This window comes from Psammomys obesus, unplaced genomic scaffold (genome assembly GCF_907164565.1).
Source record: "Psammomys obesus unplaced genomic scaffold, mPsaObe1.curated_primary_1811, whole genome shotgun sequence".
Lineage (NCBI taxonomy): Eukaryota > Metazoa > Chordata > Mammalia > Rodentia > Muridae > Psammomys > Psammomys obesus.
The window spans coordinates 12,203,466-12,219,078 of NW_026585987.1; the positions used below are offsets into that span (position 1 = coordinate 12,203,466).

General features: G+C 39.5%; 1 protein-coding gene across 3 annotated transcripts in view; it reads left to right on the forward strand.

Annotated features, from left to right (window-relative positions):
• Window positions 1-15,613, forward strand: part of Ghr (growth hormone receptor) — a 264,150-nt gene that overhangs the window by 230,020 nt on the left and 18,517 nt on the right. For all 3 annotated transcript variants that reach the window (XM_055601049.1, XM_055601048.1, XM_055601047.1), the window contains 3 exons: window positions 2,042-2,214; window positions 7,350-7,528; window positions 15,396-15,561. In XM_055601049.1, the coding sequence (XP_055457024.1) occupies window positions 2,042-2,214; window positions 7,350-7,528; window positions 15,396-15,561 (518 nt within the window). The remainder of the gene's footprint in view (window positions 1-2,041; window positions 2,215-7,349; window positions 7,529-15,395; window positions 15,562-15,613) is intronic.

Sequence of the window (15,613 nt, forward strand, 5' to 3'; positions counted from 1 at the left end):
ATCTCACTGGGTGACGACTAATCTGGCTCCTTTGTCAAAGGAGGTTGGATGGATCTGTCCCTCCCCAAAGTTTATGGCAAACAGAGGTGGGATGTATGTATGGCCTGTGGGGTCAGGGACTCCAGATGATCCAGTGGCTCTTGGTGGAAGGAACTGGTCATAGCGGTTAACAGTTAGCATTCCTTATTTGGAATTATCTAGAGTTTGTGGGTCTGGAATCTGGTTTTATTTTTATGACTTCTCTGCTCTTTATTTCACTCCAGTTCAAACCATTTGGACTGGTAAATGTAAGAAAACTTCAGAGAACACGTGAAGCACATCAGAGCTAGGTGGTGCCTTACAATAAACGCAGACCTGCTGATCAGTAGCTGCCCTGAAGCTTTGCACCATCCTAAAACTTTTTAAAATTGACCCAATTGATTACAAAAAATACACTCGATATATTCTCTGATGTTGTTGAATGCCTAATTTGCTGGATGATTTTGGCAAAACTTTTTAATTCACTTAGTTTGAATGTCAGCCAAGGCTACACAGAGGAACCCTATTAAAAAAAAAAAAAAAAAAAAAAACCTCAAAGAGAATTTAAGCAACAGTTCCCTGCCTCAGACTTTGAAGTCTCTCCTGTTATAATCCCAAGTGTGTTCCAACAACTGATGAACAGCTGTCTCAGTGGCCCCTGAGTCTACGTGCCAAACAACCAGCCTGAGAAACAGCTGTTAAGAAGGAAATATAATTGTGTCTTCAGGCTTCTTCATTCCTTCCTTTCTGGCTCTGCCTTGCCCCTATCCTCTGTTCTCATTGCCCGCTGCTGCCAGCACCACCAGACAGTGGGAAGCTAGATGTCCACATCTAGCTTGTGAGCCCCAGCACCTGTACCTACACATAGTCCTTCCTGTCACTCTGTGTGTGTGTATGTACATGATTATATACATACACACTTGTGAATACATGTATATGTGTGTGTGTCTGTGATGTAGAAGGCAGAAGTTGATGTCAGTTATCTCCTTTCATTGCTTGCCACCTCTTAATGTTTAAGACAGTCTCTCACTGAACCTGGAGCCTTGCCTTTTTGGCTAGACTAGCTGGCCCACTAAGCTAGAGGGATATTCCTGCCTCTATCTTCCCAGCACTGGGAACCCACGTGCTCCCCTCCTCACCTGGTTCTTGGGGTAGAATTCAGGTCTCCCTGTTTGCATAGCAAGCACTTTACCAACTGAAGCATCTCGCCGGCCCCTAATTTAACCTTCTTTCTTAAACAATGGTTCCATGGCTTTGCATCCTCTTCACCAATAAATCCTCTTCTGAACTGAGACAGGCTAGTAAATAAAACAAAGAGACAATGAATTATCTCACTTGTGCTTTTCAATCATCACATCAGTGTTAAATAGATGAGGGAAGCAATTCAAGGAGGAGGTAGAGGAGGGGTTTACTTTGTCCCACATCGTAGAGTGTTCAGTCCATGGTCCCCTGGATATTCAGCTATGGGCCTGTGGAAGGTAAAAAATAATGGTGACAATAGCATGTACAAAACAGGCTATTCGGTTCATGCTGTCAAAGGAAAAGAGAGCAAGACAGGGAGAGGGGCTAGAAAGGAGATAACACTCTTCAAAGTCACACCCTCAAAGCCCTGCTTTCCCCAACCAGCCCCACCTTCTGTCGTCTACCATGCCCAATAATGATACCAAGTTATGAACCCATCAATGATTAGTACATTGATGGTGTCAGTGAGGAAAGAATAGATCTACCACTGGGAACTCATAGACATGTACATACACACATATATATACATACAAATATGCATACAAATACCATATACACTCAATAAACAGATGCTTTTATTTTAAGCAGATGTATCATATAGGCTCCTGACAATCTTCAGACACTAGTAACACTGCTTATGGATATGATTTTTCTCAGAAATGGTACTGCTAAAATGTTGAATTTTGTATTGTAAGATATTTGTCTTAGCTTACTGAATCTGGCTGACTAAAGCTGTGACATAGTTTGGGGAATGATTAATCTTTTTCACTCTCCATTTCAGAATTGCTCATGAATGGCCCCAGGAATGGAAAGAGTGCCCTGATTATGTCTCTGCTGGAGAAAACAGTTGTTACTTCAATGCATCACATACCTCCGTTTGGACACCCTACTGTATAAAGCTAACTACAAATGGAATTTTGTTGGACCAAAAGTGTTTCACTGTTGATGAAATAGGTAAATCATGGGTTTGTTTCATTTGACACAGCTTTAGACCAAATATTAAGGGAGCACCAGTTTCTGAGTATAATCTAGTAGAAAGGCTTTGTGGTTTTAGTATATGGAGTCTGTCACACAGGAATCTAAAAAGATAGAGTCTAAAAAGACAGTTAACTTGACTCTAGCTTAAAGATGCCTGCAATGGAACTAGAGAGGAGATACTCAGTGCCTCAGAACCTTGGCTACTCTCCAAAGGATCCAGGTTTCTTTATCGTTACCTATATAGCGACTAACAACCATCTTGAGTCTATACCTTCTTCTGGCCTCTGAACACAAAGCACACAGTGTAGAGACATGCGTGCAGACAAAGCACTCACACAAATAAATAAATTTTTTAAACTTTAAATAATAGACATCTGGTAGTAAATGCTATGAAGAAATTAATCAGGGGCTGAGAGATGACTCTGAAATTAAGAGTACTTGTTACTCTTTCAGAGGACCCATCACCTACTTGCTGGTTCACAACTACCTGTAACTCTAGTTCCAGGAACCTTCTTCTAACCTTTTTGGTACCAGGCATGCATGTGGTGCACATACATACAAGCTGGCAAAGCAATATAAAATAAAAATAAATCTGAAAATTTTAATTAAAACAGAAGAAATTAATCCACCTTTTCTTTATAATCTTCAACTTTGAATTGGATTCTTGTTGCCAAAACAATGGGTTAACTCAATGTACTTTTAAATTTTCCTCGATTTTTGGCACAATGTTTTATATTCAGATCTACTGAAAAATGTTGGCCTTTGACCTCTAACATTGGTATAATCAAAGCCTAGATTTTCTTGATCAGAAAACAAAATAATCATAGAATCTAACATTTACCAACCAGCCACAATTAGGTCAAAGTCATGTTTATTTTGTTCTCAAACAAACATTAATGAAAATTAGCTCAAAGAAACAAGTCCAAGAGCAATCCAGATGGTTCATTGCCCATCCTGTGGATTTAAAGAGGAACTGAAACAAGCAGCCATAACTGAAGTATCCATGTTTACAGTATGATTGTATAAACAGCAAGAGGCAAAGAAGCAGTGAAGGACTTTCAGTAGCTGACCTTAGTTCTTTCAAATCTATCCACAAGAGCCCCCTTGTTTCTCACACAAATTCCTATCCCTTTTCACAGACAAATGTGCTTTCTTAGCATCAACAGAATGGAAGATAGTGGGAAATGTTGCTTGCAGACAGAAGCAAGCAAAACATGGAAGTTTGCCTTCCAGAGAGAGGGTTGACAAAACTGTAAGGAGCAGAAAGCTTGTCTGGTGGGTTATAGAGGCTGCTTATTATTTAATGGCTCCCCCTGCTGCAGAGCTGATGCTAAGTGATTGAGTGGGTAGGTCATCTGTAAGGATGCTGGCTTACAATCCATGCCCTGTGCCTATCCCTACCAGTAGCAAGCCTTACTCCTTTAACTGACTCTCACTGAGCTCCTGCAACTATGTTGACTATGCTATATGATACAGTCAAGTAGTGGAATTGGGCAATTCAAAAATATAATAGCAGGATGATGTGCCACAACACAGAATGGCAAGTCCTGCACTTGAGGTCTTTGGATGCATAAAAAGGAAGCTAGAGAGGTGGAAAACTCCACAAGAAGACCTACAGAGACAATTAACCTGGGCCCATGGGGCTCACATAGACTGAATCACCAACCCAAGAGCATGCATGGACTTGTCCTAGGCCCCCAGCATATATGTAGCAGATGTACAGCTGATCTTCATGTTGGTCCTTCAAAACTGGAGCGGGGTACCTCTCAGACTCTGATGCCTCCCTTTGGATCCTGTTTCCCTAACTGAGCTGCCTTGTCTGGCCTCAGTGAGAGAGGATGCACTTTGTTCTGCATCAACTTAATGTTCCAAGGCAGGTTGTACCAATGGAGGACCTCCCCCTTCTCCAAAGAGGAGGGGAGGATGGGGGAGGGGTATGAAGGAGGGTCTAGGAGGAGGGCAATCTTTGATCAAGATGTAAGGTGAATAAATAAATATATTAATGGAAAAAACAAGGTTGTGATCAAATGCATGAATGACCTGCCATGCCTGAAGGATGAAGAGGAGCCAGCTGAACTGAACTGTGACAGTTAAGTATGAATAGAGTTACCAAGTATCACAGACCTTCCAGAAACTACTATGTTCTAAGAGTGGCAAGAGAAAAAATAAAAATGTTTAAGGACTCAATGTCAATTACATAGACCTAATATCTCTTTGAAAAGTCAACTTTAGTCTTGTGGGCCTCACAAAAATTTCGGGCTTGATCTTCCTGCCAAAGGTTGCATTTCTATTTATTTAAATAAGGAAATATCTAACCCAGAGAACTTATGTCTCGTATAATGGTCATAAGAGACAGGTTCTATCATAAACCCCATTTCACAGATAATGCAGCTGAGGCCCAGGCCTGTTAAATGATGACATCAAGGGAAAGTAAGATAACAGATAGGTTCTAATTTTAACCTATTGCAACTGTGTCATTAGTGTCTTAAAGAAATTGACTTTTGCTGCTTATGGTTGGAGACTGGAGTAGCACAAACTAGAGGCAGAGCTGTTAGAAGACTTTCAGAGTCAAATGAAAAATGACTAAAAGAATCACAACAGAAGCATAGAAAGAGGGAAGCAGAACCGTGTGAGTGACTCTGGTATGTTCTGAGAAAAGATGTGTGTGGCCTGAACCCACAGTTGACTCGTGTGTTCTGTATATATTGTCCCTCAGTGAGCTGTTCTTTGGATTTAAGTGAAATAGGAGATTAGTTAGATGTTTGGCATTTATTCAGTTCATTCAGCAAGGTAAACATCATGTCTTTACCTTGGGCCAGGCAGTGTTCCATGTGCTGAAAAAGAAGATATCTTCCTGGTAAAACGGAATCCCAGTTAGAGTGGAAAGATGGCACAGAGAAATAGAAAAAAGGAGCACAAGGGTATGGGAGGGGCTGCAAGGTTAGGTAGGGTCATCTGGATTGGTTTCCCTGAAGATGGGTATCGCTGAGTAAAGAACACGCCTGTTAGTTTCTGAAAGAAAAGCGTTACAGCAGGAAGGTGACCATCCTGAGACCTAAGATGCTTCCTCGTGGAGGAGGCAGTGGACAGCAGAACTGGCAAAGACTGGGAAGGGACGAGAGAGGGGAGAGACAAGATCAAAGTTAGTCATTTTCAGGCGCTTGTGATTACTGTGGTTTTCACTTGGGGTGAGATTAAAAAACAAACAAAAAAAAAAAAAAACAACTTGGAGTCTGTGGGTTGTGTGGAGAATAATCTGAAAGAAAGAGGACAAAGACTGGATGAAGAGAACCGGGAATCTTATGAAAGAAGGGAGAGATAGGAAAACCTGTAGGGGCCAGGAGCTCTACAAGGAGAGCAACAGAACCAAGAAAATCTGGGCATAGGGGTCTTTTCTGAGACTGATAGTCCAACCAAGGACCATTCATGGAGAGAATCTAGAACCCCTGCACAGATGTAGCCCATGGAAGCTCAGTCTCCAAGTGGGTTTCTTAGTGAGGGGAACAGGGGCTGTCTCTGACATGAACTCAGTGGCTGGCTCTTTGATCACCTGCTGGGAGAGGGGGCAGCTTTACCAGGCTACAGAGGAAGACAATGCAGCCAGTCCTGATGAGGCCTGATAGGCTAAGGTCAGATGAAAGGGGAGGAAGACCTCCCCTATCAGTAGTCATGGAGGGAGGGTACTAGCAAGTAGAAGACCCTAGAGGAGGTGAATAAAAGCAATGCATATTAACACATGCATATACAAATCATATAATGAGGTATTGCTTTGTATGCTAACTTTTAAAAGTTAATTAAAATGCAAATACACATTCAAAACTAGTCACTTAAAAAGTTAAGCTTGTGGTTCTTCCTCAATTCCTGACAAATCCAGGACAGAGTAATACTGTTGTCGTATAGGAATATGTACTTTGATTACTCTTCAAATTTAATTTCTAAAATGTATTTAAGTGTATATATAATGAATATTTTAAAATGAAAAATATTTCTTATTTCTAAAAAAAAAAAATAGTGCCTATGTGACAGTGGTTATAACATACCCTTCCATCACAGGTATGTGTCCACTCTAGGTCAATGCAAAGGTTTCTCTTTTTGTCTCAATAAAATCTCCTTTATAACATTTATTTTAGGCTTCTCTCTGATTAATTCTAGGGATCTAAAGATTCTAACTAGCTAAGTGCATATGTTAAGAAATAAATAAAATTTTAATTATGTATCATCAAGTAGTTTCAAAAGGTTTGGTAATAAGCCCTATCAATCAATACTTCACTTGAGACATGGCTTAAATTTACATATAAATTCTAGTTTTGGAATTTATATTTTATGAAACTCTAGTCTTTACAGACCTTACAATAAGAATACAGAGATTTAATCTAAGAATATAATAGAGGATTGCCAGCAGAAACTGAGCAACATACAATTTCAAATTGCACACGAGATAGTTAAGCAAAGACAGAAAACACTGAATTATTACTAATTCAAGATAGCAGCATAATGCCTTCTCTTTTATGACTAAGAAACAAAATAGGATGGCTAGGAAGACAGTAAAACAAGGGAGCGTTTGTAGAGCACTCAAGGGACTGGACTGTAGTAGCATAAAGATGTATAAGGTAAAGTCCTTCCTTAGCTCACACACAGTTTGGAAGAAAAAAAAGCCTCTCCTTCCTGTTCCAAAACATGCCATATTTTAAAAGTGAAATTGCTGTGAATCTCTACATCTTCAGGGGTCTGTGGTGTGTGTGTGTGTGTGTGTGTGTGTGTGCGCGCGCGCATGTGCACATGTGCACACACAAACCAAAATCCTAAAATATAAATGCTACCAGAGCTAAAAACAAATATGTAGCCTGACAATTCTTCCAATGAACTCTTCCAATATATCAGACTTGAGACTCAAAAGGGAGTTGGGGAGTGTTTATAAATGTTTTTAAAGTGAAATATCATTCTTATAGTTAAAAGGATGTTGCCCTGTTATAAAGCAAAGAGTTCTAATAATGTGGATTGCTAGAGAAATTAAGAATGTGATCAAAATTAAGTAATTTGCCCTCTGAAGAAAGCAAGTTATCAATATTAAGAGTGTTTCTCTGGAGACTGAATCTCCATTGAATTCACAGTGCAACCTGATCCACCCGTTGGCCTCAACTGGACTTTGCTAAACATCAGTTTGACCAGGATTCATGTAGACATCCAAGTGAGATGGCGACCACCACCCAGTGCAGATGTTCTGAAGGGATGGATAACTCTGGACTATGACGTTCAGTACAAAGAAGTCAATGAAACTAAGTGGAAAGCGGTAAGAGTCGCTGCATCCTATGCCTTTTCTTCTTCCTAATTCAATAGTCTTTCTTAACTTTTAACAACACTTTCTTTTCACCTAATACCACATATGCCCAAGTTATGTGCACTACAACTTGTTGTTAGAGGAAAACTGATATAATCATTAAATTAATATCTTAAAAATCTGTAAAACAGCAAATGCTCATGTGAATCTTCCATGTACACAGATGAAAGACTATTTGGAGAAGAAAATTATTTCTCTAATCATCTTTGTGTTCAGTTTAACCATAGAGCAAGGTCACAGACTAACCAGTTTGCCAACTTTGGAGATGTGGCTGAGCATAAGTAGAATCATGCTCAAGGTCAATAGTAGGCTACGGCCAAATGTCCTCCCATGGTTTAAACTGTTGCTATTCATGAGAACTATATTAATATCTATTTTCAAGTCTTTCCAGGAGAGAGGCATAGAGAAGTAATTTATCCCACAGAGGTTTCAGAAAGATGTTCTTTTATATACCTCAGGGAAAATCAAGCTAAGATGTCTATACTCAGGCAAGAAAAAGGCAAGTTGGTCCCTGAACCTCTCACTTCCCTGCCAAGTGCATGGGAACTCAGCACTGAGATAAATTCCACATGGCAAACAACAAGAAGGGAAACAGGATTACCATGTCACTCCAAATATAACTAATTCTAAGTCAGTCTAACCACAACCACAGCCGTGGCCAAGCCAAGCAGTTTCTGGATAGACATGAGGTTGTACCCAGCACCCTGGCAGGGTTCACTCTCCAAATTTTGAGACACAAGGCCCTGTCCTTTCCATGCAGCACCAAAAAGGAAGCCAATTTTGTCATTAGCAGAGAGTACAACTTGAGCTACTTCAAACAGTGACTTGTCTTCAAGGTTCTGTTTTCTGAATCATTTTAATATAGATATCTGGTTTGTAACTTTTGGTACCTAAGAGGCTGGTTAGATGCTAATTCAAACAAGACTTTCGCAACCCAAGTCATAATCAAACATTTATTCACCAACCAGGTATAGGAACAACTACTTTGCAGAAGGTACTAAGGGCACCTGAGGTAGCAGTTTTCAAAATGAGAGTTATGTACCTCTGAGGACTCTCAGGATCATTTCAAGGGAGCGTATGAGGTCAATGCTAATTTCTCAGTATATTCTAATAATATTTTTGTGCCATAATACAAAAACAGTGGTAAGAAAACTGCTGGCTCTTGGCATGAATCAAGGCAGGAGTGTTTACTAATAGTCTCATTGTATAGTTCACAGTAAAGGCTGGGGGACAGTTTTATAGAAGACTCTACTTAAATCTCAACCTTTGAGTCCACCTAGCACATGGAGAATACACATAGGACTCTTCTACATTCCAAGGTCATGATGGATCAAAAACTGAACTACCACAGAAGGCCTCTGAAAGACTCTACCCATCAGGATATCAAAGCAAATGCTGAGACTCATAGCCAAACTTTGGGCAGAGTGCAGGGAATCAATCCTCACTCAGAAAAAAAAAAAAACAAAACAAAACTGGATGAACATCTGAAGAGAGAGAAAGCAAGGAATAGGACAGGAGCCTTCCACAGAGGGCCTCTGAAAGATTCTACCCAGCAGGGTATCAAAGCAGATGCTGAGACTCATAGCCAAACTTTGGAAAGAGTGCAGAGAAACTTTTGAAAGAAGGGGAGATAGAAAGACCTGGAGGGGACAGGAGCTCCACAAAGAAACCAACAGAGGCAAAAAAAAAAAAAAAAAATGTGGGCCTAGGGGGGGACTACTGATACTCCAACCAAGGATCATGCATGGAGAGGACCTAGACCCCTGCTCAGATGTAGCCCATAGACTAACTCTCCAAATGGGTTCCATAGTATGGGGAACAGGGGCTGCCTCTGATATGAACTCAGTGGCATCCCTGAGGGTGGAGTCTTGCCAGGCCAGAGGAAGACAATGCAGCCAGTCTTCATGGGACATGATAGGCTAGGGTCACATAAAAGAGGAGGAGGACCTCCCCTATCATGGAATAGGGGAGGGGCATAAGGGAAGAGAAGGGAGGGAGGGTTGTACTGAGAGGAGATAAGGGAGGAGCCTGAAGCTGGGATACAAAGTGAATGAATTATAATTAATAATAATAATAATAATTTTAAAAAATAAATGAAAAAAGGAAAAACTGAACTAGCCACACGGTGCACAAGTTTTATATGAGGAACAATAGACATACTAGTAGATAATTATTCATATTTCAATTGTCAAAAATTTCTCAAGAAAATAGCTGACACTTCTAGTGAACACCTGGCAATGTTTGTACCAAGGATAAATTTTAACTTTCAAAAAAAAATGTAGAATTTTTGAAAATGTGTATCTACAAACAATATTTTGATAGCCTTCTAACATATGAAGATTTACCCCAGAGGCATCCATGGTGATGTTAGCAAAACTGGTAGTTTTATTTATATAATAAAATTTGTGAAAACTTCTGAAGTCTACTTTCAATAAACCAATATACTAGATATTTTTCAAATAGTCTAAAAATAATTATACTAATTATGTTATATAATAATTATGTCAATGGTGCTTTGAAATATTTATATGTAGTATGATGGTCCAGTGGAACTATTAATGTATGTGTTTTTCACAGATGTTTTTGAACTAACAGTAAAATCTACTCTATTGTACATTTCAAAATATCCCATTTTTTCACCCATTTATCCACCAATGGGCCCAGGATGATTTGTATTTTGGCTATAGTTATGAATAGGCAAATATGTCTTTAACATACTAATCTCATTTCATTTAAATATAAATTATTAGTAAAAATCACTAGCTGATATGGTAACTTTATTTTTAATTGTTTATGTAACCTCTATACTCTTTTCAATAGTTAATGTTTTTATTTCTATAAACAAGTTAGAAAAGCCATCAGCTCTCTCACCCTGCTTGCTTCAAGATAGATCCATTAGTAGTGAAATGAATGTTGTTATTAGATTTAAAGCCATGACTGGCATCTTTAACTGGGCCAGACAATGTGCCTGGCTAGGTTATAAGCCCTAGCGGAGAACCTAGTGCCATTATTCTGCTAAATGGACATAGTAATTAACTGCCCCCCCAACTTATTATCATTCTACCCATAGACTAATAAACCTCATCAGAGAAGCTTCTTTTTTCAATAGATATTAGTTAATACAATCAGCCAACACGCGAAGGATAAGAAACTGCAGAAAACTCAGCTCTGAATGGAACATCCATATCCTATCCCCTCCAAGATTCAAAGATTATTGAGGAAGAAGGGGAAGAAATATTAGAAGCATGTAAGGCTGTCAATGGCTATAGGGAAACTATTTGCTGGTCCTGACCATGCAGTTGCAACATGAACTTATGGCAGCTGAAACTGCCTGTGACAAGATCGTGCCAGCCACAATCTCAGAATGTATCCCAGAAGCAGAAAAACACACATGGTATATACTCACTTACAAGTGGATATTAGATATATAATATAGGATAAACATACTAAAATATGTGCTCCTAAAGAAGCTAAGCAAGAAGGAGAACCCTGGGTAAGATGATCAATCCTCACTCAGAAAAAAAAAAAAAAAAAAAAAAACTGGATGAACATCTGAAGAGAGAGAAAACAAGGAATAGGACAGGAGCCTTCCACAGAGGGCCTCTGAAAGATTCTACCCAGCAGGGTATCAAAGCAGATGCTGTGACTCATAGCCAAACTTTGGAAAGAGTGTAGAGAATCTTTTGAAAGAAGGGGAGATAGAAAGACCTGGAGGGGACAGGAGCTCCACACGAGAGCAACAGAACCAAAAATATCTGGGCCCAGGGGTCTTTTCTGAGACTGATACTCCAACCAAGGATCATGCATGGACATAACCTAGAACCCCTGCACAGATGTAGCCCATGGCACTCAGTCTCCAAGTGGGTGTCCTAGTATGGGGAACAGGGAACTGTCTCTGACATGAACTCAGTGGCTGGCTATTTGATCACCTCCCCCTGAGCGGGGAGCAGCCTTACCAGGCCACAGAGAAAGACAGTGCAGCCAGTCCTGATGAGACCTGTTAGGCTAAGGTCAGAGGGGAGGGGAGGACGACCTCCCCTATCAGTGGACTGGGGGAAGGGTATGGGAGAAGATGAGGGAGGAAGAATCTGACTAAGGGTTACAGCTAGGATACAAAGTGAATAAACTTTAATAATATAAAAAATTATTAATATAAAGAATATAATATAAAAAATTAAATATAAAAAATTAATTAGTATAAAAAATTAAAAAGAGAAAAAATAATCCCAACATGGATGAGGGAGGGCCTTAAGAACTTCTGCCCTGCCTGCGAAGCTCTTGACAGTTAATGGCTGCTGGGAGCTTGACAGTTTTCTTCAGGGCTGTGAAGTCTGAGAGGCATCCTGTGCTGCAGCAGGTGGTCCCACACTATGCACATAAAAGCAGTAAATAGACTGAACATTTTAGAGAGAGAGAGTGGACTCTAAGTTGGAAGAGAAAAGAGTGGATGATAAGGAAAGAACAAGAGGTGGAAGATGAGTTTGATCAAAATGCTAAAGGCATTTATGAACATTAAATAATAGAATTATTATCTCATTTTTTATTAGTTAATACCTAGCCATTAAAAAACAAAACATGAGACTGATACTCTAGCCCAGGACCATGCACGGACAGAACCCAGAACCCCTGAATAGATGTAGCCCATGGAAGCTCAGTCTCGAAGTGGGTTCCCTAGTTAGGGGAACAGGGACTGTCTCTGACATGAACTCAGTGGCTGGCTCTTTGATCAACCTTCCCCTGAGGGGAGGTGACCTTAGCAGGCCACAGAGAAAGACAATGTAGCCAGTCCTGATGAGAGTCAGATGAAAGGGGAGGAGGACTGCCCCTATCAGTGGACTGGGGGAGGGTCAAGGGAGGAGAAGAGGGAGGGTAGGATTGGGAGGGGACAAGGAAGGGGGCTACAGCTGGGATACAAGGTGAATAAATTGTAATTAATAAAAATAAATTAATTAATTAAAACACACAATTTAAAAAACATTTAAAGAAAAACATTTTTCTGTTGATTCTTTCCAATATTTTTCTGTTTGCAATTTCACCTGTTTCTGATCTAACACTTGGCATTCCTTCCTTCTGCTACCTTTGGGATTGCTTTGTACTTTTTCTAGTTCCTAAAGGTATAGTTTTGTTCCCTGTTTAATACAGTTGAATGTTCCCTCAGAAATATTGAATGATAGTATAGAAAGATAAAGATGGGGGGGGTCATAGGTTGTTTTCTGGGGATTCCTATGTGATTATTTAGAGTTATTAGTTAAATATATAAATAATACTGAAGACAATAAAAACCAGGCCTTGCTCCATGCATGAAACACAAAATTACTACTTTATGAAAAACAAGGAAGTTTAAAATTCAGAGTCCTGCTTTAAAGAAAACATTTTTTTTTACATGAGTATTCTTTTAATTAACCAAGAGTGAAATTGCTTGGTCATATAGTAACTCTACGCTTAACCTTTTTGAATAACTGTGATATTACTTATTTTTGGTTTCATATTTTTTATGTATTCTTTTTTATTTTATTTTTATTAATTACAGTTTATTCACTTTGTATCCCAGCTATAGCCCCCTCCCCATCTCCTCCCAATCCCACCCTCCCTCCCTCTTCTTCTCCTATGCACCTCCCCCAGTCCAATGCTTAGAACCCCTGCGCAGAAGTAGCCCATGGCAGCTCAGTCTCCAAGAGAGTTTCCCAATAATAGGAACAGGGACTGTGTCTGACATGAACTCATGGGCTGGCTCTTCGATCACCTCCACCTAAGAGGGGAGCAGCCTTACCAGTCCACAGAGGAAGACAAAGAAGCCAGTCCTGATGTGACCTGATAGACTAGGGTCAGAAAGAAAAACCTTTTGGTCTTGAAAATTTAATGAGTCATAAAACTGGAACAAACATTAATCATTTACATGCAGATTACTGTCTTGAAAAGAAAGATATGCTAGAACTTAAAGAATAGACCAAAATTTTTAAAAAATGAGATCTACACACCACAATATCATAAAAGAACATCTTAATATAAAAAGCATGGCTCAGCCGTTAAAGGCTAGGTTCACAACCAAAAATATAAAAAAATAAAAAAAAACATTTTAGGCATACAAATACTGCATGTATTCAGAGGCTCCTGTGAGAAGACACACCCCTGTCATGTGCACATAATGGGGAGGGGGGAATAATTTGTGGATAGAAATGTACTGGGATGGAAAAAAATTTGTTTCAGATGTGGAAGGCCTAGATTCTGACTTAATAAAACAAATCATGGGGTTTATTTATATGAAAATCTATGCTGTTGAAAAGGTGGGTACTCCACATTTTCTAGTAATAGGAACAAGGTGTTCTACTCAAATGATATAAAGGCACATTGAGCACCACAGGCTTGGAGTGTCTGCCGTAGAGCAGTGGTTCTCACCATTCCTAATGTTGCACAGGTCTTCATAGTGTGCTGACCCCAACCATAAAATTATTTTGTTGTTATTTCATAACTGTGATTTTGCTACTGTTATGAATTGTAATGTAAATATCTGCTATGCAGGATATATGATATGTGACCCCTGATACCCACGGGTTGAGAACCACTACCTTAGTGGAAAGGATTGTGATGAAGTGGATCCTAGGTCTATCTCTGTAATAGCAACATCTTACAGGGCTAATCATCTATTCTCACTTCCTTTCTCTGGGGAGTGGCAATACCCTAACTTTAAAGACTGTGAAATGCTGATGCTCAGTACTCAGGATCTCCAATGACTGTCTGCTGTGTGTATTTTCTTGAGGAGATCTACTCCTTCTAGAGTACCAACAACAGATCAACAAAACTGTTCCACCTAACTCTAGGTTATTGAGCCAGTGGGTTTATTGAGTGCTGATAAGAGAATAAATGAGAGTTGCTTACATGAGTGTGTTTGACTTAACTGCAGCTACACTCACTGGGTAGGCCACCACGGCACAGGTGAGGACTCAGGAAAGCTACACCCTGCTGCTCCCAGCAGAGCTTGCAGGAAGCTCAGCTGATTGGACAGTTTCCTCTCCTCAGCAATAGTTATGCACATAACCTTGCAGAAGAGCCTTGGGAACCATCTAAGGTCTGCAAACTCCAGCCTCCTGAGTTTTGCTTACTTCTGAAGTCTGAAGATCCTCCCCCTAGAAGAGAATGTTTTAGTTCAGAGGAAATAGCGCCCTCACACTTTTCTATGCAGATTCTTGAGCAACGGACTGTCCTGAGGCAGGTTTAAGACTTCTGGCATTAAAAAAAAATGTGTAGTTGCTTTCAATAAAGTTATTTGACATTTCAAAGCAACTGTAGTATTTCCGGAACCACTTTGACTTCTGTGATTATTAATAAATGACTATGCAAATTTTCCAGGGAATACATATGCTACAGATATATGATTTGCTTGCGGCCATAATTTTTTTTTGGTGTGAAATTATGGGCTTTCCTATTCTAATATATTGTTTTATACAAAACTCTAATATCCCAGACAAGTAAGTGACATAGATGTATCCCTCTTTATAGCTCTGCCAGGCTTAAGTCTGTTATGACTTAATCTTAGTCAACTATTTAACAACCTAAAGCAAACACATGGCTTCATTTTTTTTAAGCAAAATGTAGAGCTTTGGGTTTATACTAAACTAAATTTAAGGTTTATTATTTTAACAAAATTATTCTTTACATAATTTGTCACAGTCTATTTAATACCCAACTACCTCTGGGCATGTTAAAATATTAATCACTCTCTTGAAACCCAATTCAAAGAAAAAAGGAAAGACACTTGAAGAATTTGTGCATTGAGCTGTTGATGCTTGAGGTAATATGTTTTTATGTTTTATTTTGAAAGACTGGCCCTATAAAGACAACATCCGTTCCATTGTACTCACTGATACTGGAAAAGGATTATGAAGTGCGCGTGAGGACCAGACCCCAGAGCTTTGAAAAGTACAGCGAGTTCAGTGAAGTGCTCTATGTAACATTTCCTCCGATGGACACATTGACCTGTGAAGAAGGTAAGGTGTGTGTGTGTGTGTGTGTGTGTGTGTGTGTGTGTGTGTGTGTGTG